The sequence below is a fragment of the Berghia stephanieae genome, chromosome 1 (assembly GCF_034508935.2).
Source record: "Berghia stephanieae isolate SIO BIC M18660-M18661 chromosome 1, UCSD_Bste_1.3, whole genome shotgun sequence".
NCBI classification, from domain to species: Eukaryota; Metazoa; Mollusca; class Gastropoda; order Nudibranchia; family Aeolidiidae; genus Berghia; species Berghia stephanieae.
This window is the reverse complement of record NC_088360.1, coordinates 29,005,593-29,031,239: the sequence shown is the minus strand read 5'-3', so window position 1 is coordinate 29,031,239 and position 25,647 is coordinate 29,005,593. Positions and strand designations below refer to the sequence as shown.

The 25,647-nt window shown below is 35.1% G+C and overlaps 1 protein-coding gene across 1 annotated transcript; it reads left to right on the top strand.

Annotated features, from left to right (window-relative positions):
- Nucleotides 1-125: 125 nt before the first annotated feature.
- LOC144971331 (putative ATP-dependent RNA helicase DDX28) lies at nucleotides 126-25,647 on the top strand. The gene is made up of 14 exons (XM_078912024.1): nucleotides 126-363; nucleotides 1,840-2,121; nucleotides 8,247-8,351; nucleotides 8,943-9,000; nucleotides 9,888-10,066; nucleotides 11,887-11,958; nucleotides 12,942-13,023; nucleotides 14,432-14,538; nucleotides 15,878-15,997; nucleotides 19,013-19,109; nucleotides 20,171-20,322; nucleotides 22,037-22,129; nucleotides 22,490-22,642; nucleotides 24,402-25,647. The coding sequence occupies exons 1-14, from the start codon at nucleotides 268-270 to the stop codon at nucleotides 24,510-24,512; spliced, it is 1,707 nt and encodes a 568-aa protein (XP_078768150.1). The 5' UTR covers nucleotides 126-267; the 3' UTR covers nucleotides 24,513-25,647.

Here is a 25,647-nt window from a genome sequence, read left to right as displayed (position 1 = left end):
GACTAATAATTATCAAAATTTCACATAATACACACTATCAAAATTATTGATGAAACTTATAACCTAAAATATAATTTAATAAATAAAAGGCTTTACCTAGCTAAAGTAACTGACATTTCTAAGATATCGAAAGTATGTTTTCGGGCGGAGAAAACGAAAGTAGATCTTGCTTATCGCACAGCCGTGTTTTTCGATGTTTGTTTTAGAATTAGATTAGTTGTTAACATTATATGCCTCCTTTCTCGTCGATGAATACTGTAATCAAAGATGTCCTTGTCGACAAGCCGATTCTGTTCTTTTCATGTTTTACAGGCTAACTTCCTTCGATCATTGAGTTCATCTAATCCTGGTCCAAATCCAATTGTAAGTTTGATCGATGACCTCTCGAAAGTGAAGTGAAAGGAAAGGACTCCAGTTTTTAATTAATTTTTTTTCTTCTTTTCCCGATGGGCTAAGTCTCTAAGTCTAAGGTTGACATATACTGAGGTTCTTAAGAGAGAGAGAGAGATTGATAGGGGGGGGGGCTGGGTTCGAGCCTCGAGCTCGGCGCATAGTTGAGTCCTTGGAAAAGGCCCTTTACTCACATTCTCTCATCGTACTCAGGTGTAAAATGAGTATCTGGACGTTAACAGCGTTGTCTCTATCCGAAAAATTATAATATCGCCTAGCAGGCGTCATGTCCCGTCCTACATGTTAAATGTTGCTGTTGACCAGGGACCCCTTGTAAAGCGTTTTGAGCACATTTAGTGGATATTGCGCTATATAAAAAAAAAGCTCAATAGCTCAACAATGGAATCAACGTATAAGAACAATAAGGTCTATATTTTCTTTTAAAATCAGTAAGCCCTTTGGCTTTTCACCGACATAAGAATTTTTAAAAAAATACTTTGCATATAAATTAAATACTATAAATTTTACATAACAATTTATGTCTTGCAGTTTTATTAATTATGAATATCAAATATACTTACGAGAACAGAAAACAGATCTGAATTAGTCTGAGAAGCTGCCACCTTTGACTTTGTCATAAGATAAGAGTTTCTCAAACCTATTCAAATTTGTCTCCATTCTCATGTGCTCTGGCAGATTATTCCACAAAACTGCAGCAGTATAACGAAAGGACTGTTTACAGAAATGGGTTGTTTTGATGTTTGGGACATTTACAGTATTGGTGTGCCTAAAATTATATTTTGTTTCTTTGAAAGTTACTAAATTTTCGAGACATTTTTGGGGATAATTTATGAAGAATTGTCAACGTTTCTGTTGCCATGATTCACTTGGTTTCAAGGGGGATCACTTTAGCCTTTGTTAATAACTCTTCGTAGGTGCTAGTATAGTCATTGTATAGTCGGCACATAGTTGAGTCCTCGGAGAAGGCTCTTTACTCACATTCTCTCACCGTACTCAGGTGTAAAATTAGTACCTGACCATTAACAGCGTTGTCTCTGTCCGAAAAAATTGTAATATCGCTTAACAGGCGTCATGTCCCGTCCTACATGTTAAATGTTGCTGTTGACCAGGGACCCCCTGTAAAGCACTTTGAGCACATTTTTTGGATTTGCGCAATATAAAAGCTCAATTTTAAAAAATAATTTTTTTCTTTTATTAGACGACAAAGCCACAGAGACCACATGCTTTGGTGCGTATTTAATTGTATGTTGCTTTTTTCTTTCTGTTTCACTACTTTTTATTTTGATTTGTATGGCTATATTTTCTCAATCAAAATCTTCAAATTATTGTATCTTTATTTTTGAATTATTTTTTTAAAGTTTAAATAATAACTGAATGTATAATATTTTAAAAGTCTTGATCATATTTCTATTCTATATATTTTAACAGGCTCCACCATGTGCCAAAGGATTGTGTGATCTTCCCGTTATCAAAACCCCTCAAAAAATGATTCAGAAACTGGAAAAAATGAAGGAGAAAAGAAGAAGCCAAAGAAGAGAATCAATGCCACGAGTCAAAGGACCTCTAGTCATCTCATGTGCTAGAAAAGATTACAATTTTTATCGTAATCAAATGTTCAACAAAAATGAAGACTTTTTCAAGCTTGTGAGTTGTGGATGGAAAAACCGCAAAAGAAATGGAGACATTTTTACATTAATGCCTCATGCAGACGTGAGTTTACCAATAATTTTTTTATTGAAGTATTGGTCATGTGGTGGTATGGCTGAAAATAAACATTTTATTTTTGATGATTGTTGTTTTTTTGTTGTTGTTATTTTTTGTTGTTTTTTTTTTTTAAATTTCACAGTAGTATTGTTTTTTCTTTAATGTATGTATATGTGTGCATGAGTAATATTTTTAGAAGAAGCATGCCATCTACAAAACATAGTATAATCCCCGTTTGGATTGATAAAGTTTATCTTATCTTGTCTTATCTTATCTTAGACCTGTAAATTCTCAGTCAATTAACTGAAATCAGTCAATTTGTCAAATTCAAAAATTTTAAAAAAAGGAAAGAAAGAAAGAAAGAAGTGAAGAAAGAAATAGATAATTCACAAATCGTAGTCGAATGACTGTAAAGTAATTAGGAGTGTTCCATAACGCTATGCATAGCTCATGGGAGCCGTTTATAATAACGATGGATATATTGCCAAGGCTAATTGGCGCGACTGAACACATCCCAGTGTTATTTCACACAGCCTTCGTTAGATTATTTTTTCACTTTCCAATCTGTCGTGATCCCAACGGAATTTTAACTGAGCCACCGAGCGATAAATTTCACTGTTTCATCTAAGCCAAAATTGACCACATTTACAAGCTGGGTTTAAAAGTATAAAAAAGTAAAACGCGATTGTCGGAAGTGTGTTATGTAGACACCATTAACATCTCTAGTAGATGATAACGATTTCCGGTTATCAAGATGGCGGACGTCTTCTTTTCAATACTGTTTTGTTATGGAATTTGATGTATTTTACGTTGCAAAGATGAGGATCAGGAGATGAGAGTTTGTTTAATATATTCATTTTCGTATTTGTTTTCTATAGTCATATTCGTTTCAACTTTAAAAAACGTCCATATAAGTGTATTGATTGATTTTCATTGCATATCTAACGGTTGCGTTTTTTTTTGTTTTTTTTTCATTGTCATAATAACATCAAATTACGTCATCCCAATTTGGGCAAGATGCCGAAAGGACGCAAAAAAAGAAACTCGGATAATTTCGAAAATATCCCTTCCCCCCAATCTACCCCTTCTAAAGAGCTCGACAACCAAGACTTACTTCAAACGTTACAAAATACCATAAAAAACGAAATGAAAGACCTCAAAGACCTAATTATCCAACTAAGACAAGAAAACATGGAATTAAAACATGAATTACAACAAAATAAAGATGAAATAATGGAAATGAAAATGATCAACATAAATCTAAAAAAACAAGTTGAAATGACCGAAAAACGAAACAACGAATTAGAAACCTATTCGAGGAGAAATTCCCTCCGCATTTTTGGAATCCAAGAAAAAACAAACGAAACCACCGATGACTGCCTCTTACTCGTTCTGGATTTATTAAATAGATTAGAAACTCAAATTGACATCACCGGAATTGACACTTTACACCGTACTGGGAGAACGAAAACAAATCGACCCAGGCCAATAATTATCAAATTTGTCAGGCGATTGGATCGTGATATGGTGCTCAAGGCCAGAAAAAAGTTAAAAGGCTCGGGCATTTCAATATTTGAAGACTTAACGCAGAAGAATTTCAATCTGCTCAAAGCAGCAAAAAATGACGAAAGAATTGACTCGGCATGGTCAATGAACGGACAAGTCATGGCAGTAACCATCTATGGTGTGAGACTGAGGTTGGATCCAGACAGTCCCCTCGATGCCCAAATACAATCAACTGGCGCCGACACGCCCAGCCCTCGAATTCGTACAATTAAACAGACTGAAGACCAAATGTGCATCACGTCAACAACCCCTCTACCATCACAACGCCAGATAGACCACCACCAAACCCAACGCAAAACCTATTACAGTCCCGGGGGAAGAGAATTTCATTCAAGACGCCTTAAATCGACACGACAAAACTCCGACCAATGACTTATCACAGACCTGTCTGGAACACCTGATAGTGACACCTCAACAAATGTGCCTTTTCATCTTCCTTTGTCAAATTATGATTTTGTTGTATTATATTCTAATGTCGATAGCTTGCTTAACAAACGATCAGAATTAACATGTATGATACAGAAACATAATCCCATAATAATATGTCTTACTGAAATTATGCCAAAAATTAAACTTGAGATTGATTTAGAAATTGAATTTTTTATCGATGGGTATAACTTATTTTTGAATGATTACCCAAGTCGGGGTGTTGCTATCTATGTTTTGGATTGTGTTAATGCCAATATATTCTCTTTTGATCATCCTATAATTAGTGAAAGTGTATGGTGTGATTTTGAATATAATAATTTACACATACTTGTAGGAAATATATATAGGTCTCATAATTCAGACAAATTAACTTTCATTAGGGATATAAAAGAAACCTTACAGTCAGTAGGTAGAATGAAATTTGATTGCGTGATCATTGTCGGAGATTATAATTTTCCTAACATTAAATGGACAGAACCATGTCTAACTTTTCCCGACTATCTATTTGTCGAGGCAATTAGGGATGCTTTCTTTATTCAGCTGGTGACACAGGCTACGAGACACCGACTGAACCAAACTAGTAATATACTCGACTTGGTAATATGTAACGATGATTATTGGATTAATAACATTGACCATTTGCCTTCGGTGGGTAAAAGTGATCATGACTCACTTCTTATATCGTTAAATCTTTCATCCGCCAAACATCCTTCACATGTTTATTTTGATTATTTCAAAGGTAATTACAACTCTTGTAGAGAAGACCTAAATGCCGTGAATTGGGATACTCTTGAAGGCTACGGTGTGAATAAAGCGTGGTTGTTTTTTTAAAAACAAACTAAAATGTATAGAATCTAAACACATTCCATTAAGATGTAACAAAAAATTTAGTTCTAATAAACCATTGTGGTTGACAAAAAACGTTAAACGTACAATTAATAAGAAACATAAATTGTATAAGAAATTCAAAAAGTATCCTACAACAGATAATTTTCATAATTATAGTCAAGGTTAGAAATAATACCAAACACACGATTCAAAATGCTGTGAAAACGTATGAATGTACATTGGCACACGAATGTAAGAGTAGTCCGAAAGGCTTTTGGAGATACGTAAACAGAAAGTTGAAAAGAAAACCAGGTGTTAGTGTTTTACTGAAAGATGATGGTACCAAGGTTACTTCGGATATAGATATAGCTAATGTTTTAAATAATTATTTTTCATCTGTGTTTGTTCAAGAAGACACTACAAATATACCAACGTTCAATGTTACAAATCAATTAAACGTCCCCGATTTTTATATTACACAAGAAGACATACTTGCAAAATTGTTGAATTTAGACGTGACTAAAAGCATGGGACCCGATTCCCTTCATCCCCGTTTACTGAAAGAAGTGGCCTTTGAAATATCACAGCCGCTATCAACAATATATAATAAGTCTCTTGAATCTGGTACCTTACCCATTGAATGGAAACAAGCCAATGTTACTGCCATTCATAAAAAGGGAAGCAAACTAGATGCTGCAAACTATAGGCCCATCAGCTTAACATGCATACTCTGTAAGGTTATGGAGTCTATCTTGAAAGACCGAATAATGGACTTTCTTGAAAGTCACACGATGCTAAACGATAACCAGCATGGTTTTAGATCAAAGAGATCATGCATTACTCAACTTTTACAGGTGATGGAGGATTTTACCAAGTTAATTGATCGTGATCAATGCATTGATGTTGTTTATCTTGATTTCTGCAAGGCTTTTGATTCTGTACCTCATGAGAGATTATTCATTAAACTAAAAACATATGGATTTAAAGGGAATATCTTTAACTGGATTAAAGACTTTCTTAATAATCGAATACAAAGGGTCATTGTCAATGGTGTGGGGTCGGATTTTAAGAATGTAATTAGCGGTGTACCCCAAGGAAGCGTATTGGGACCACTTTTATTTCTTTTATATATAAATGATTTACCATGTGGCATAAATTCAGCCTGCAAACTGTTTGCAGACGATACAAAGATCTATAGTACAACTGAACATCATAACATTCTACAAAATGATATATTTTCACTTTTCAAATGGTCTACAACATGGCATTTGGATTTTAATGTTTCGAAATGTAAAGTATTACATATAGGAAAAAATAATCCATGTCATAATTATTTTACCGATACTTCTATGTCAAATCTTCTTTCCGTTGTGCCTTATGAAAAGGATGTGGGAGTTACTTTTGATTCACATTTGAATTTTGATTTACATATTGATAATTGTGTAAGCCGTGCAAACAAAATGATGGGAATAATATATAGAACCTTTATAAGTCTTGATAAAACCACATTTTTATATTTGTATAAATCGCTCGTTCGACCAATTCTAGAATACGGAAATTGCATCTGGAGCCCATTATATAAAAGACAATCTATTAGTATTGAAAGTGTACAGAGGAGAGCTACCAAAAAAATTTATACAATACAGTATTTATCTTATAAGGAAAGGTTAGAATTTCTTGACTTACCCAGTTTGAAATATAGAAGAATTCGTGGGGATTTAATTCAGGTTTATAGATTGGTACATGGTCTGGATAGGATAGACTTTTCTGATTTTTTTTCATATTCTAATATTACTTTTACTAGAGGGGACAAGTTTAAGATTTTTGTCTCTAGATGCAAAACAAACATAAGACAAAACTGGTTCGGTATTCGTATTGTTCAGAAATGGAACAGTTTGAAATTTGAAACAAAGAATGCAAAATCTATGGATTATTTCAAGGTGTTAGTAGACAGGGAATTATATGATGGGAGATTTATATATGACGAATAATACTTGTTTGCTCTGCTGTTGACATGGCTTTCAATCTTGTATGTATATATTATGCATTATTATATTATTATGGTTATCTTCTATACGCGTGTGTATGTGTGTGTGTGTGTGTGTGTGTGTGTGTGTGTGTGTGTGGTTGTGTGTGCGCTTTGCATGTCACGGTTAAAGATATATGTTTGTACACCACATGAGTACATTTAAGTTGAAATACTATCTTTACCACATGTATCGTTATTGTAATATTTCTCAATAGATTTATGGCATTACTAATTAATATTAAGGGCATTCAAAGGATCTTATCCTATTTTGCCCTATACCACATGTTATGTTATGATAACACCTTTAATTCGAAAGTTAGATAGGATAGATTGCTATAAGCTCATTTCAATTGCCTCACGTTGTAAACAAACTGGTTGACCATTTCATCACCATTTGGGTACCTGATTATAAGGAACAATGGTAAGCAGCCTAATTAATTCCCGTGCAAATCAGGACGTTTTCTGCCATTGCTTTGCTCATTTTGATTCTTTGGATTTTTCCGCTATGTCTGCCGAAGTTTCTTCATGATAATTCACTTCTACTTAATAATTCAGTGTATTGGCCAGAAGTCATATTTATTTAAGTTTTTTTTTTTCTGTCATTAACTGATTGAAAATCAAGTTTGCTCATTGCTACATTATTCTAATGTTCTCACAATGGCTGAGCTGTTCATGGATTGCAATTCAGACTTGTCAAGCATCGATAAAGATGTGAGGAATAAATTCAATTGGTCATGGCTAGAAGTTAAAGATGATAATGGTGATTATTTTTCTGACTATGTCAGAAAAATTCCAGGGACAGGAATATGACTTTGATGAAGTCATCTTTACCTATATGAATGACATGCTTATTTAGCATTCCTTCTACATCAAATTATGGCAGTCATACTTCCAGTAAGAAATAACACCCACTATTTTAATGTATTGTATTTATCACTCTCATCTCCAATGATGCCCTTATTTTTTTAGAAATAATTGAATCTTCAGTTTGTCGAAGAGTTTCAGTCAATTTTTATAGAGCTCATTTACAGGTCTACTTATCTTGATCAAATCAAACCTTGCTGAGTATTGATTATCATAGTAATTATATTGTACGTGAATCATCCCAAATTTCTACACAAACATAGTCTTAAACATGTGAAATATAGAAAACATGTCTTTTATGTAGTGTGTTAAGGAATATTCGGTAACTAGAATGATCTTAAGAAAGTTACATTCAAGTCATTTTATTTCAATGGCACATCAAGGTGTGAGAAGACAATTATGATATCATTCACAGAATCCAAGCGTTCAGCATGACGTCACATTTGATGACCTTGGTTTAAATGAGCAGCTATGCAAGAGGCTTTATGATATGGGCTGTGACAGACCCACTCATATACAGGTAAGGTCTCTCAAATAAATATAAAAATAAATTGATAAACAAGTGTAGTGTAAGCAACGATGCATATTTCTATGGTTTATTATCATTATGTTCAATGTTGTTCGAAATGCCTCATATATTTCTAAAGCAGGTCATATAGAACCAAATTTCTTTTTCTCACAGTATAAATCTAATGTTAGATTCTCTTCTTTTTTTTTTCTAGCACTTTAATAAGATCCATGTCATGCCTGAAACAGAGCCAGTCGAGTATGACAATGTGATTAAAATGCCTGTCTCAAGAACACAACACTGGGGCGAGCTAGAGTTTTGTAATCTTTGTTGCTCATCTTGTTATTAATTTGGCTTGACATTGTTACAAGCAGACACAGAACACTGAACATCTATTGATTCCCGCTAGTTGTGTTACATGAAAAAACTGATGGTGATTGATTATGATCGGAAGCCATTCTCTGACATAGAGAACATCATTGAAAATGGCTTTCATTTTATATTATTCCACGTGTCATCTTTTCATATTTTCAAATAATACATCAGAGATAGGGTTATTTAATTTTTTGATACATATTTAGAAATATCTTATTCAATTCTCAGCGACTTGCCATTCCAACACTCCTCAGAGGGGACAACACACTTTGTGCAGCAGAGACAGGTCAGTTTGAATTTGAATATAGATATATATCAATATTTATATAGACTGTAATGCTTGCTTTGGTGTTTCAGGTGTGTGTGTGTGTGTGTGTGTGTGTGTGTGTGTGTGGGTGTGTGTGTATGTTGTCTTTTGTATTTTTTTTATTTTTTTTAATGACAAGGCTTATTAACTTGCACTTTATTACGTGTATAATTATAATTATAATTATATATACATATATATATATAGATTTGTTCTTCTTAAAAAATCTTTTGAGATTGTATTAAGGAAAAACTGAATTAAGAGATAAATAGAAAATAATACATGCATGATTCATTTTACTACCACATAAAATCACATACACACATACAACACATACACATGGACGCATACACATAAAAAGGTCATGATCATGAAAAGATAAACATATCTGCATACTTCTTTTCATTACAGCATAAATTTACTAGTAGCAGTTTTCTTTGTCTAATTTATTGTTTAATATTTTTTATCTTTAACAATGACAGAAACACACATTGTAAATTTCCATTATTGGATTTTAAAAAGAGTTAATAAATCTTGGGGTCTGAAGTAGCCATGTAGTTAAGGCTTTGCACTGTGACCTGGAAGTTCCCAGGTTCGAGCCCTGCTTTAGGTACTTTCGTATTTTTTTTTATTGGCAATACTGTTAACCCCAATCTGGTTACTTTGCACTAGATTGGTGATTCCTGTTGACATCAGAAGTTTGTTTGATGTATTATCTACATTCCTTCGTGGAAGGTCTAAGTAATGGCATCTAATGGTACAACACGGAAGGGCAAAATTTTAAAGAAATTTTAATATTGCGTAACCTTTTACTTTTTACTATAGTTAATTGCTATCAATATTTTATTATTTTGTTGTGTTTTTAGGATCAGGAAAAACATTGTCTTATCTCGTACCTACGGTGGAGAGAATTTCACTTCAAAAGAGGACGGTTGGAAAGCAGAGACTCAGCTGTAATAGTGTCAGTGTTGATAATAATTTCACCAAAGGAAATCCTCACTCTGTTATTATCAGTCCTACCAGGGAATTATCCGAACAAGTCTTGGTAAGTAGATTGTGTAGACTGTGTGCGGCTATGTGGTCTAGTGGTATGACACTCGCTATCGGATCGCAAGGTCCTGGGTTCGAGCCTCGCGCTTGGCACATAGTTGAGTCCTTGGAAAAGGCTCTTTACTCACATTCTCTCACCGTACTCAGGTGTAAAATGAGTACCTGGCCGTTAACAGCGTTGTCTTTGTCCGAAAATTTATACCATCGCCTAACAGGCGTCATGTCCTGTCCTACATGTTAAATGTTGCTGTTGACCAGGGACCCCTTGTAAAGCGCTTTGAGCACGTTTAGTGGATATTGCGCTATATAAAAGCTCAGTTATTTATTTATTATTTATTTTGAACATGATTGATAAGCTAATAAAAGTTATGGACTATTGAAAGTAATGTACAAAAATGAATATAACAGTTTAAAAAAAAAAAAGAGAACCAAATATGGAATGTATTGGGCTCATAACCCTTCTACAACCAAAACCAGCTCTCTCTCCTTTTTGTTTTTGTTTTTTCTGTTTTGCGTGGCACATTCGAAAACAAATTCTTCAACATCTTGCAACACATTTAATAGGCTGTTTATTTAATTGTAGTTATTGTTGTTTGACAAGAGCAAATGCGTTTTATACACTTTTTACCCAGCCAAGCCAATTGGCCATGAAAACCATAGTATGGTCATTTTTGTGTATTTGTGAATTTCTGCACACATTTTTATTCCAATAAATATGATGTGTGCACCCAAAGCGATGTCAACTGGATGCACGTGGTTGTCAAAAACCTTTAACGAAACACTGCTCCGTCAAATGTCCATACAAAACTTTCGCTCTGCCCATACCTGTTTACTTGTGATATCAGTCTCACACATGATGAAGTAAGAGAATGTCATGCCTGCACAGACTTGGGTCAAAACATAGTCCCATCATCTTAGAATTTGACTGTAAATGTATGAAAAATGTTTCACACCTCAAAGGACAAAAGACACAGACTGCATCTCACCCTTAAAACAAATTTGTTGTACTATTCTATTCGTGACGTTCTTTGAAGTGAGAACTCTCAATTGTGCGTTTCTGCTCTCGGTTTGCATTTTTTTCCAATATTTTGAGCTGAGAATAATTTTTTCCTGATTAACCAGAGACCTTGTCCCAATTAGAGGGATAAATTATATAGAGAAAATTCTGTTCCTTGTGATTTTGTCCCCTTTTGCCAGATTTCCTGATTGGAGAGGTTCCCGATTTTGAGGTACCACTTTTCCTGTTTTTGAAAGAAGATATTTTTTCCCTGAATATCAACTTTTTGTTATGAATTTTTATAGTTATTGGTTTTGAATATATTGGTGTTTGTATATGAGTTTATCCCTCATAGCGGGATCCGTTGCTTGTACCTGGATGGGACTTTTAGGTATTGTCAAAATAGGTAGATATGTGGATTGCTCATGGAATCTTCTGTTCCTTATTCAAACCACTACCCTTTGTCTTACTTTGTTTTGTTTTTTTGTGCTTTTAACTTCATATCTACACCTTTTCCTGCATCATCTTCCTTTTTGCTGGCGCTGAAATGACCTAATAATGTCACGAGTGATGTAAATCTCCTAAAAACAAATACGAACAGCTCTCTTATAAACAAATCGTCATCAATCGCCTTAGGAAAAACAAGAAGAAACTTTTTAGCTGTGAACAGATTAGTTGACCTGTCAGGTCGTTTTTTTTTTTTCTTTTTTTGGGGGGGGGGGGGGGGGGGGGTTAAATTTTCTTTTCTTTATTTTTCTTCTCTGTCTGATGCTTTGTTTTCATTAACCTCATATTATTTTTGAAACATGTTTCTTCAGGCTGTAGCTCAGTCTTTGACATCATCAACTGATGTGATACCACAGTGTGTGGTAGGTGGAACCTTAAAAAAGGTAAAGACAATTGAATTATTGGGACGGGGGCGGGGGGGGGGGGGGGGGTTGAGGTTTGGTTAAATATTAGAATTAGTTTCAGGATATTTATTTTCCTTCTTTCTTTTTTTTTTTTAAATTAATTAAATAAATTTTTAAAAAAAAATTTTTGAGTTGTGTATGCTTTGTTTTATTTTGTGCACATCTTATAGATAGGACTGGATTCCCATTTATTTTTATTAAACTATGTTGAATTATCTAAAATAGGCTTTGAGCAAAAAATATAAAAAGTAGTATGAGGAATGAGGTACAGAGTTAGGAAAAGCAGAAGAGCTGAATTAACTCAAAAATTCAGTGTAGCATTTTTGAGTTTTTTTCATTCACTAATTTTTATATTATACGTGTCAGATATTTTTTTCAGACTGTTCTGTCACCAAGCAGTGATTTGGTAGCTGGGTCTGTTAGAACTGACAGAAAATACTTTGCAATAGACTAGTGTTCTATCCAAAGGGTCGCAAACAATTGCTATTGTCCATTTCACACAATAGAAACTGGGATAAACTGGCTCTATGGGCCTAAAAACTACTCAAAAACCAGACATTTACAAGACTGCCCACGTAAAACCCCTTTTTAAAAAATCTGATTTGAATAAAGAGAACTTTAAATATTATTGAAGTTACAGCGCATTACAAGGTTTCATCATTGTTGTTGTTCTGTATATTATTATTATTATTATTATTATTATTATTATTATTATTATTATTATTATTATTATTATTATTATTATTATTATTATTATTATTGTTGTTGTTGTTGTTGTTGTTATTGTTATTATTATTGTTATTATCATTATTATTACTAGTCTTTAAAGAACGTAACGGCAACTGCATGTTCAAGCTTGTTATAAGAGGGGGTTGTAGGAGTCATTTAGATACAGTGACTTCCTCTAAAACAACCTCTTTCTGTCTCTTATGGACATGTTAAAAACGTTCATTTCTTTGCAGAGTGATCTGAAGCAATTTACGGATTGCCCTATGGATATTCTCATTACGACTCCTGGCATTTTAAACAAAATGCTTCGATCAAGTAAGTCTAATGATTTATACAGTGGATTCGCATGTATAAAAGGATTGAAGAAAATTGAAAACAACTGCTTCTAATAAAAAACAAAATACTTAACATTGAACATTTCACACCCAAAGTCCATTTTCAGTCAAAGAAAAAACAAACCGAAAAACACCCAAATAATTTTCTTTTCAGTTTTTGTTGTTGGATTAAGAAAAGTTTTGAGTTTTAAAAGCTTTTTGTTCTTTGTTGAAGCTTATATATCTTTTAAAAAAAAAAAATTCCCTTTATTCATCCCCAAGGGAAAATTTGTCTTTAGGGTCTATTCCAAGGGAAGACTGGAATAACCTAGGCGTCAGCCGCAGAGCAGCGCCGCAAAGTGAGCTAGGGCGAGGTGACTTGCTCAAGGCCACATGCGCAGCAGCGGCTGATTGAACTCGGTACCTTTCGGGTAGGAAGCAAAGACCGTACCACTGAGCCACGCTGCCCCTTTGATGTTTGATACTTTTTATAGTCCACTGCCTCCAGAAGCGTATTCGTCAATTTCAAAGGGAATTTACAAATGCAAAGTAGAATTTTATTCAAATCATAATTATTAGTTTTAAATAGAATCTTAATACAAGTTCATCCTGAGGCCAATACATGTTAATAAAAAGGAAAGAGAGTCTATATCATGGGTCTCAAGTTTCTGCTATTTCAAGTCTCATAAATAATAATAAATAAATAAAATTGAGCTTTATATAGCGCAATATCCACTAAATGTGCTCAAAGCGCTTTACAAGGGGTCCCTGGTCAACAGAAACATTTAACATATAGGACGAGACATGCCGCCTGTAAGGCGATATTACAATTTTTCGGACAAAGACACTGCTGTTAACGGCCAGGTACTCATTTTACACTTAAGTAAAGTGAGAGAATGTTAGTAAAGAGCCTTTTCCAAGGACTCAACTATGCGCCGAGTGAGAGGCTCGAACCCAGGACCTTCTGATCCGAAAGAGAGTGTCATTCCACTAGACCACATAGCCTCATGCTGTGACAACCGATAATTTTATCAGAGTCAGAGGTCCAGGCTCTTAGTAGTGTCTTGGAATCTTCAAAAACCATTGCGAATAGTGTAAATAGGTAATTTAGCCTGATTGCAAGGGCCTTATCTATATCAATTTATTTCTGATAAAATGCGCATTCCATCAACAACAAAAACAAAAAAAAACCCACAAAATGTTCCTGCTTTTTGAAAATTCTGATTTGAGACTAATGCTATCTACCAAATTAGACGATCTTCAATGTTTCAAAACGGGAAACTAAGGAGATAACGCACCTATATATTTATCTAATACTAATAACCCTTGCATGTGTGTATGTTTCGATTTTTTCATAAACCTCCCTACCCCCCCCCTCCCCCATCCCTCCCTATTCCAATCTATGGCAGAATGTCTGAGAAGATCAAACCTTCAATCCCTCATTATTGACGAGGCAGACACTTTGCTGGATGATTCTTTCCTCGGGCAGATACACGACGTCTTTCATAGTTTACAGGTATGTTGTCTGTAATGGTTGTTGGAAGTTATGAATGGATTTGCACATAAATATATATGTATACATTGTCGCCATAGATTCTCAACTTTGTGTTTATACATTTTTATGCATGCCACATCTGTAAACGAATTTCCATTTTTTTGGATGTTATATTATTATTATTATTATTATTATTATTATTATTATTATTATTATTATTATTATTATTATTATTATTATTATTATTATTATTATTATTGAGTGATTTTAATTGTTCATCCTGCACAAATTTATGAAAATTGCATTTTCTCAAGTCTGAATTATGAAATAAACCAACCACCGTATAGAAATATGATGACATGCTTAGTGACGTGTCATCATTGTTATACACGTGTAAGAGGCAGGTAACAGCGTTTTCTCTGTAGAAAAAAAATACCCAATTGTTATAGGGATTTTGTTTCATTCTATATTTGTAAGGAAGTTTGAGAACATTTATCAGATCACTCCACCTCACTTCACCTCTTGTCTCTCGACTAAGTTGTCCATAGAGGAGAGATGAGAGCCTGTCCCAACAGTTATTGAGCACAATTCACTGTGTGGATGAGAGTGGGACTGTCTATCCTTGTCCATTCTTTAATGTTGTCGACCCAGTTCTTGTTTTGTTGATACAGTGGATATTGCACTTAAATAATGTCATAAATTAGTTTTTCAGAGCTATTAGGCCCATGAAGCTGAAGTTTATCCCGGTTTCAATAGTGTGAAATGGACAATAGCCATTGCTTGCTATCATCTGGATAGAACACTAGTGTATCACAAAGTACTTTCCACCAGCTCAAACAGACCAAGCTACCCAATCACCGTTAGGTGGACAAGGAGGGTCATATAAAAATTGAGCTTTATATAGCGCAATATCCACTAAATGTGCTCAAAGCGCTTTACAAGGGGTCCCTGGTCAACAGCAACATTTAACATGTAGGACGAGACATGCCGCCTATTAGGCGATATTACAATTTTTCTGACAAAGACAACGCTGTTAACGCCCAGGTACTCATTTTACACCTGAGTATGGTGAGAGAATGTGAGTAAAGAGCATTTTCCAAGGACTCAACTATGCGCTGAGCGCAAGGCTCAAACCCAGGACCTTCTGATCCGAAAGCGAGTGTCATACCACTAGACCACATAGCCGCACAATGGACTTCACCCGGATCAATCTTGGTCCTTTTGTGTGTCAAGCGAATGTTGTACCAACTGAGCTATTGCAACCCCCTAATGTTTTTAAAACCCTTATGAAATATATATATATACCATGATTGTAGCAATAAATTGAAACAGTGCTAAATATGACTTTTGTGCCAATCAGGTATCTGTATCCGAATTTGCCACAGAACACAGCAGTCCTTACCTGGGTGGCGTACAACTAGGTCTGGTCAGCGCTACGTTACCCAGGGATCTCGACAATGCTGTCGGACACTTCATTCCTGTGAGTATTTTTCCTTTTTTTTTTCTTTTCTTTTCTTTTTAAATATTATTCTCTCGGAAATTGAAATTGAAATAAGAAATTGAGCCTAACTATTAAATGTAATAATTTTTTTTTTTCAGTCTGCAATAGGAAAATAGGAATTCAAGTTTCCTCTATTTGCCAGTTTCAGCAACACTAGTGAACAGTATATGAAATACTTTTTGCTTTCAGGTTGCTCACTCCAATCAAAGAATGTCAAAGCTGGGGGGTCAGATATCTCTTGAATTTTTGTTCACAAAAGGAAATAAAAATATTATGAAAATTGCATGAAATAATTGAAACCAATGATAAGAATGCAATGTCATCAGATCTGTCAGTAATGCTTTAGGTTCAAAGATGGCTGTACAAATTTAGAACATTAATTGAAGTGCAGCACCGCAAAGTGTACTATGATGAGGTGTTTTGATCAAGACCACACAACACAGTGGGTGGTCGAACTTGGTAGCTTTCAGATAAGTTTAAAAGGCCATACCGCTGTACTATGCTGCCTCCCCCTTCACAATATAAATTTCTCAATGCACAGTGTCCAAATTGCGATACTTTAATACCGCGGCCTCCCCACAGCCCTACCGCGGTTAAGCGATGCCAGATGTGCCAGGTGATGACTCACCAGTTTCGGCGAGAAAACGAACGGCGCCCTTGCTGGACATGCATGTTATAGTAATTGTATGCAATCAACAGTTGGGCATTCCCGTTAAATCAAAACATGCCATTGAAAGCATGTAGGGTGGAAACTGTTAGTAATGATGTATGGTTGTGACATGACAAGTTTCATTAATCTATGAATGATGGAATGATAGTTAGAACGAAACAAATGTAGGTCATTTTTTAAACTGATTATCATTAACACTTTTCAATTAAAGTGTCGATTACAAGACAATGAATCCGTGGACATCTGATTTTTTTGTTTTATATTACTCTTAAAACTATTATAATTATAACTCACACCTCAATTTCTCTTGCGAAGTTCATAGTTAATCCAAAAAATGCTCTTGAAGTAGTTATCTATATTCCATTACTGAATTTTTAAAAAGTCTGCATAGAGGTTTACTGAAGCTAGCTTCACAATAATCTTGGAATTGTCAATCTTATAAAATCTTACTTTATACAAATAATTTTCAATAATACAAATATGAAATTTTAAACATAATAGTTAACTTTATCAAAATGTGCGCATCAGTTTGTTTGTTTTATTTTAAAAGATAATTGAGAATTTTCCTTATTACTTTTTTTTCGCTCTCTTTGGTGACTTTCCTTGGTTGCGTATGGAGAATATTTGCTTCCATGATGAGCTTGATTTTTTTAGTGTCACTTTTAACACCACACATTCTTTTGTCCAATTTTCCTATGATTTGGTGACTGGCTTCAGTGCCTTGCTCTCCATGGAGCCCAAGACCAAACCCAAATCTGGCCATGAATGGAACGCAATGGTGCTCCAGTATGTGTTGTTTTGGAATGATCATGTTTGTGAAGTGTGTTCTAAAAAGTGGAGATAATTATCGATGTTTTCTTGTGTCTTGTGTAACTGGGTTCTGTCGACAGCACAGCGTCATATTTTCGACTCTGAGCGCTGAGTTTGAAAATATTTGGAAAGAATTGGCGTCATAGATGGGATTTGAAAAAACAACTGAAAAACACAAAAACGTGCTTGATCCTTAGTCGTACAGAAAGGGACAGACATAGATTCGAACTAGCGTACAAAAAAAATTGAAAAGAAGTTATAATGCATTAGGATTTGAAACCCTCAGTTCAAGATCTGGCCCAATCTGCTCGAGTCTGGATGCGATTTTAGCCAGACACAAGATAACACCCCAAGCCTATCATAGTCGGGCCTTTGTCGGCAACCACTGTCACAAGTATTTGACTGCGGAAGTCAGAGGGGCCTTATTAGAAGCTGTTGTGGAAGAAACATGCAAACACACATGCAATTTATTAACAATTGACTTGGCTGGGGAAATCAAAGCTAAATTCACACAACTTTTAACTGAACACCCTATACCAAATTGTCCATGATAGCATTTCGCATTCCAAGCCTGACACAGGCCCCCCTACCCACCTCCCCCGAGAACACATTGAGATAATACATTTGAGCACAAATGTGAATATTTAACATTTATCCCTAAATCGCTCATATCGCGAACTTATTCTAAAACTTATATTAAAGACAAAGACTTCAAAATAGGGAATCATGAAAAAAATTAAAACTTCATGGATCCAAACCAGAGTTATTAATTAAATTAATCACATCACTCACATCAAATTTGCTATCATTCCAAGAGCGATAAGCAGTCGTATTTTAACTAATATTATTTTCCAAGTTGAAAACCAAGAAACAATAAAAATTACACAGAAACAAATCTGAACTTGGTGATAACATGAATAATGAAAATAAAATGAATCGTTCTGAAGGTTTGGTGGGGGGAAGGGGGCAAAAGAGGAGTTTTCAAAGCAAAGAATTGCATCACAGTCATCACGGTCAATTACGTTTTTCCCGAGAGCAAGGGTATCGGGTATCAGGTGGTCAGCCTGATGTGAGGCGATTGAAGTAGCGCTCAGAGTCGAAAATATGACGCTGTCAATGAGGACAAGTGCAACATTTTTAGACGTCTACAATTCTTTATATAAAGACTTGTTTGATACCAGATTTTAATATGTTTATGATGTGGTAAGGAGAGATGCATGTTAAAACCAATTTCCCAAAGTTTTACTGTAATAAGGATTTAACTCTTGAGCTTCATCTTAAGATCAAAGCAAGTCAGATCCATTGCCACTGCATAAAGTCGTGAGGAATTAGCGGAATCATGCATTATAGTTTTGGGGTTTGTTGTCATGACCATAATCATTATAATCATCATTAACATCTTCGTCATTGTTTTAATCGTTAACATCACCATCATTGTTGTAAATCATCATTATCATCATCGTCATCATCATCATCATCATCATCATCATCATCATCATCATCATCATCGACAGGTGGACACAATGACCAAAGTGACCACAGATCACCTTCACCTCTTGATGCCTCATGTTCCACAAACCTTTCATCGTATCAACCCTGACAGTAAACCAGGTTTGTATAGAATGTATAGAATTTCTATACTCTTTATGACTATCACTAACTTGTATTTTGTTTCTTATTGACAATCGTGGCGTGGATGGGGATTTTACAGAGGGGGGTGGAGGGGGGTATTGTTTGTTTGTTTTTTTTTGTATTAGTGGGAGAGGGGAATTTTTAATTTTTAATTTTTTACCTATATTTTCTTACCTCTGCCATTTAATTTTCCCTAACTGTGCCTTTAGAAATAACTACTCTGTTGCATAGCAAACATAATTGTGATAAGATATTTGGAAACAATGTTCAGGCGGTTTTAACTTGCAGATTTTTTTTACAAAGTTAGCCCGCATCACTGTCCTGTCCTTCGATAAGGAGGAGACCCAAAACGTCCACACCATCCATCTCTGTTAATAAACTTAAGCTGAAATTTTATCTTATCATTGTGGTGGCTAGGCACTGTGGGTATTTTTAAGTAAGCAGGTAAGTAATAAATCCACGAATGCATTAAAAAAAAATCCCCTAATGGACACAACAAATATAAAGGCAGACGACCCACATCAATTTTTGCTGTCCTAAATAGAGACGTAAACTCAACAAGAACTAAAATCAAAGGAAGATCCTCTGACATTCGCATCCACTGTAAAAGATGCTGAAATGTGGAAGTAGTTGCCATAAATGAATAGAGGCAGCCAGGGCATTTCAACTGGATAATTAGGAAGCGAAAGGCCTTAAGGCAGTAAAGGTGATAGTTGAAAGTTATTTATTTAATTTTTCAGTATATCTTGTTCATCAATATTAATTTTTTTTTAATAAAAAAAATCAACCCTTTCATTTGGCAGCATTCCAAAAAAGAATTTATGTAATTCATCAATATAAATTTCTGATGTCAACAGGAATCGCTTATTTTGTCTATTTGAGAAATGTGAGAATGATAATCTTTCTTGCCCAAGGAATATAAATAAGAGCTCAAACCTGGGACCCCCTAAGTCATAGTGCAATGTCTTAATCACTTTGCCACTTTGCCCCTAATAATTGAAACTGCGAAAATTTTGAAATGTTTTCTTTTTATTTTTCAGAAAAATTGATTCCTTTGTTGAAGAAAAGTTTAGACAAACAAGAGGTGTGCCTCATCTTTGCTAAGAATAGCCAAACATGTTTTTTTCTGAAAAAATTGTTACGGACCTGTGGCATCAGCTGTTTGATAATGAATGGAGAACTTACAGCTAAGGTGAGGTTGTGTGTAGTGCCTTATATATTACAGTGCAAGCCGCTTAATTTGAACAGTACTGTTGTGCAAAAAACTTTCTAATTAAGCAGTGTTTCAATTAACCAATTCCGCCTACGGCCTCCATTCGGCACAATCTATCAATACTAGACATATCTTTTGCAGTGGTCTATACCAATACAAACTGTAAAGAAATTGAAACTGAACTCTTTTGGCCATACGACTTGCCACAAATCATTAGAAAAGCACATTCTGCAAACAAGGGTAGACGGCAAGAGAGGAAGAGGTAGACCAACAAGAAGCTGGGAACAAGATATATGTGAATGGCTGGGAATGACAACAACTCAAGCAAGTAGACTGGCGGAAAACCGTAATCTGTTTCGCAAGAAAGTTTGGGAAGCAACGTCCTACGCAGGATCAGCTGACTAGATGGATGGATACCAATACAAGCATTCTTTTATTCGTGTCTAAAATTTATTTTCCCTTCTTTACTACATTTACTATATTTAATGTTACATATGTGTAGTCATGTCGGCAGGTGAAACAGATTGTGTTACCCCTATCTTATAATTTCTCATCCGAATGGAATTGTCACTTCGACCATATCTCGAAAAGAATCCACGACACATGCCTCGTCAAAAATCAAATTAACCATTGCATCATTACCTGCGCTCTCATTATGGAGACATGCAGTGGAATTTTTAAAGAATCAATTTTGGCACCAAAATTTATACCAGTAAATAATGTGACCATTTTTTTTTCCATTACTGAGTTTCACGCATATTCAAAATGTTGGTCAATCTCAAGCCCATAAAAAAATGTTCAAGACTAAAATTAATCCCTTAGTAACAGTAGTCCTTGAAATCAGCACTTTCATGTTTAAATTCATTGGGAAGCTTGGACTATGCCCTTAAAGATGGTATAAGATATCAAAATATGTGTTTATCCAATACTTCAAATCTCCCAAATCTGAAGACAGGATTAAACTTCCTATTTCATCTTTAACTTCTGTTTCTCATGTTGTTATAGTTTGATTATATATAAAAATTAACTTCCCCTTCACTTGATTTTTTAATATTTTTATTCATTATTCAGAGCCTTGAAATTTAGAAAGATTTTAGTTAAGGCATTTATCTAAAATGTTTTCACAAGCTTTTACTGATATATTGAAGAAAAAAAAAATTGTTTGTTTGGTTTTGTTTTTTTGTTTTTTTGTCCTGAAAATTTTTTTAATGCCACTAATTTCCATAAGTTTTGAGTCGTTCTCTTTTGAAAAAAAAATGGTAATTTTCCAAGATGATCACGAAAAAATGTCAATTTCCATGGCTTTTCAAGTTAAAGTTCAACATCTTTATCTGCAAAAGGCGGATTGCCCATCACTGCAGATTTTATACAATTTTTTTAATCGGAAGGTCCTGGGTTTGAGTCTTGCCCTCAACCGCGCATAATTGATTTCTTGGCAAAGGCTCTTTATTCACATTCTCTTACCATACTCAGGTGTATGTTGAGTATCTGGGGGTCATTACAGCATTGTCCCTGTCAGAAAAAATTATATCGTATAACAGGCGTCATGTCTCGTCATACATGTTAAGTCTTGCTGTCAGCTAGGTACCCCTTGTAAAACGCTTTGAGTATTTTTAGTGGATATAATAATAATTATTATTATTATTTATTATATTATTATCCTCATCATCATCATTTTCATTTAATTCCTCAGGAGAGAGAAGGAATTTTTGGTCAATTTAAGGAGGGTTACTGTGACGTCATGGTGGCGACTGACATCGCATCTCGTGGCTTGGACACCACCAATGTATGTATGTGTGACAGTGTCTGTATGTGAATGTGTTTGTTTGTATATGTGTGTGTATGTATGCATGTGTGTTTGTTTATATTTTATGTTAATAGCTATATTTTCTGACGAAGGTTTGTATCTGAATTTCTTTTTTTTTTATCTTTTTATTTAATTTTTTTTTTTAAGGAGGTGGGAAAGGGACGGTTTTTGTTTTTTAAAAAATTATTTATTTATCTCATTGTCAGTAGTTTTCAACATTTTAAGGACTTTGAAAATATTTCATCAAAAAAAAAAAAAAAAATTCTTATTTACTTTGATTTATATTTTAAAATTAATTTTGTTGTTGTTGTTGTTGTTGTTTTGTGTTAATTGATAAAGGTTCATCACGTGATAAATTACGACTTCCCCTCATTCATGTCTGACTACGTTCATCGAGTGGGCCGGGTAGGCAGGATGGGGACCACACATGCTGGATGTGTCACATCTTTCGTGGCCCACAAATGGGATGTGGATTTGCTGTGGAAAATTGAGGTATCTTGTTCTATGTCTATATATGAGATAATTATATTTTTAGATGTTTTATTTTTTACTCACTCACTTTGAGATTTTGGCTTTAAATTGAAAAAAAAATTTAAAAAATAGAGCTTTTTTATATAGCACAATATCCACTAAATGTGCTCAAAGTGCTTTACAAGGGGCCCTGACCAACAGCAACACGTAACATGTAGAACGAGACATGACGCCTGTTAGGCGATAATACATTTTTTTTCGCACAGAGACAACGCTGTTAACGGCCAGTTACTCATTTTACACCTGAGTACGGTGAGAGAATGTGAGTAAAGAGCCTTTTCCAAGGACTCAACCATGCGTCAAGCGCGAGGCTCAAACCCAAGACCTTCCGATCCGAAAGCGAGTGTCATACCACTAGACCACATAGCCGCAATTGAAGATGAGGAATACAAGAAACCTGCACAAAGAATATTAGATGAGTCAACCCGGGATATTTAGAATGGTCTGAGGGATTCATGGAGGGCCCTGTTAGAGAATTCACCTCATGTGCACAGTGCATGGTGCAAGATTTCTGGCTCAACCCAGTTTTTGGCTTTTTGAAATGGATTTTTATTTCTTTCCAGCTTTTTAACCAATTTCCATCCGGTTTGTTTTTTTTCTATTTTCGGTCTAATTCTGTTGAGGACAATAGTTGACAGTGTTTTTCTTATGGTATTCAGTAATGTTATTGGGCGCAGGTTGTTTACGGGTCCTTTCGTTTTTCCTGGTTTTTGTATTGTAATTAGGACACCGCTGTTTATGTCCCAGTCTTTGTGTGTTTAGAATGTTTTGTTCATTATGTTTGCAATGCTCAGATCCAGGGAGAGGATACCGCATTTCAGCAATTCAGCGGGAATTTCATCTTCGCCTGGGGATCTGTTATTGTTTAGGCACTTTATGCTATTTCTAACTTCAGTTGTTGTGATGCGGTTGTTTAGGTCTCTAGGGTTTCCTGAGAAGGGCGATATTTGTGAGACTTGTTTGTGAAATTTCTGCTGGAAGTGGTCAGTTACAATGTCAAGATATCGGTGGGATTTGTTGTTGTTTGCCAAATTTATCCTGTAGTTTTTGGGTTCTCGAATGTTTTCGTTCAGAGATTTCGTCGCTTTGAACATAGACGATGCGTTATTTTTGGACTTTTCTATGTCTTCCACTTTTTTGTCTAATTCCTCGTTTCTGTGTTTTATTGTAAGTGATCGAATTGAATGCAGTATTTTGTTTCGTTCCGTTTTCAGGTTTATTATTTCTTCCGAGTCTTTCGTGTTTTGTATCCTGATCCTAAGTTCTTTTTGTTGCCGCGATAGATCGTTAATAGCGATAAAGAAATTTGTTACTTTGTCATAAACTAGTATCCTATCCGAAAGGTAACAAGCAATTTCTTTAGTCCATTTCATAATAAACTGGGATAAACTCCGGCTCCATGGGCCAAATGACTCAGAAGGACTACTTACTTTATGAGCATAATGGCGTTGGATGAATACAGGGGATAAGGGAGGATGAGAAGTATCCAAAGGTAACAAGCAATTTCTATTGTCCATTTCATACTAAACTGGGATAAACTCCGGCTCTATGGGCCAAATGACTCAAAAGTACTTCTAACTTTATGAGCGTAATGGCGTTGGATGAATACAGGGGATAAGAGAGAATTAGAAGTAACCTTTGTGTTTTGTAGATGACATCATCTTCCCATTTACTCCATTCAATACTTGCTGTTTTTTTGTTTTTTTATTCCTTGTACCAGACATCAGCCCGTATGGGATCCAAGTTGGAGAATGTTAATGCCAACATCAAGAGAAAGTTCCACGCTGCGCACGCTGATGACGACTTTTTTTCTATAGATGCCGTTTCTTGATACGGCTGAGGATTTCTGCATTGTGTCTCATCAGGATTTAATGTCTTGTGACTCATGGGTCAATCTGATTTTGTCCACGATTAATCGAGGTGCCAAAAATTGAATTTTATATTACATTTTAAATTTGAGTTTTTCATTCATATTCTAAATTCTAAATTCAGCTCTAATATAGCGAAATATCCTCTAAACGTGCTCAAAGCGCTTTACAAGGGGTCCCTGGCCAACAGCAACATTTAACATGTAGGGCGGGACATTCGCCTGTTAGGTGATATTACAAATTTATTTTCGGACAGAGACAACGCTGTTAACAGCCAGGTACTCATTTTATACCTGAGTACGATGAGGGAATGTGAGTAAAGACCCTTTTCCAAGGACTCATCTATGCGCTGAGTGATTCTCGAACCCAGAACCTTCCAAACCGAAAGCGAGTGTCATACCAGTAGACCACATAGCCACATATATTAAAGTAATCAGGCATGCCTCCCGTCCCAGTCTCTCCAGAGTAGTCAAGAACTTTTGTCAAAATGTAACTATTGTCACGTAAAATAAAATACAGACGTTTTTATTGGGGTTTTTTTGTCCCGAAAAAAAAAAAAGAAGGAAAAATCGTGTTGTAAGGGTGGGAGGAGATCATTGACCAAGATATTTGTACTACCTCTAATAAACCAATAGTATTAGTGTGTACTGTTGGCTATTTTATATTTTGGTAGTGCGTGTGTTGATTTTAAAATTATATTTTTAGAAGCAGGAATGGCTATTTTTGAACCCTTAGAATTGTAAAAATCCATTTTTAGCAGGGTGGCGAAGGCTCTCCTGGTCTCCCTCAGAGGGATTTAGCTTCTCCCTGCTGGAGCCTCTGGTCCCTGGACCCCGTTCTTCAGAGGTGGGAAACCAGACTATGTTAAGTTCTGCAGCAGAGATTTACACAGTGAGGGTAGGCATTTGTGTCAGTAAGTACTATTTTCATTGTGTACAATAAAGACTATAGATTTCAATCAAATTTCATAGGTAGATTATTATTTCAATTTCCATCATCTTAAGACCCGTGGACATCATACTTGATTTAGACATTGGGTCACAATTTGTTTTTGATATTTTGGTTGAATAGAAATAAAATTGTATAATCAAATTCAAA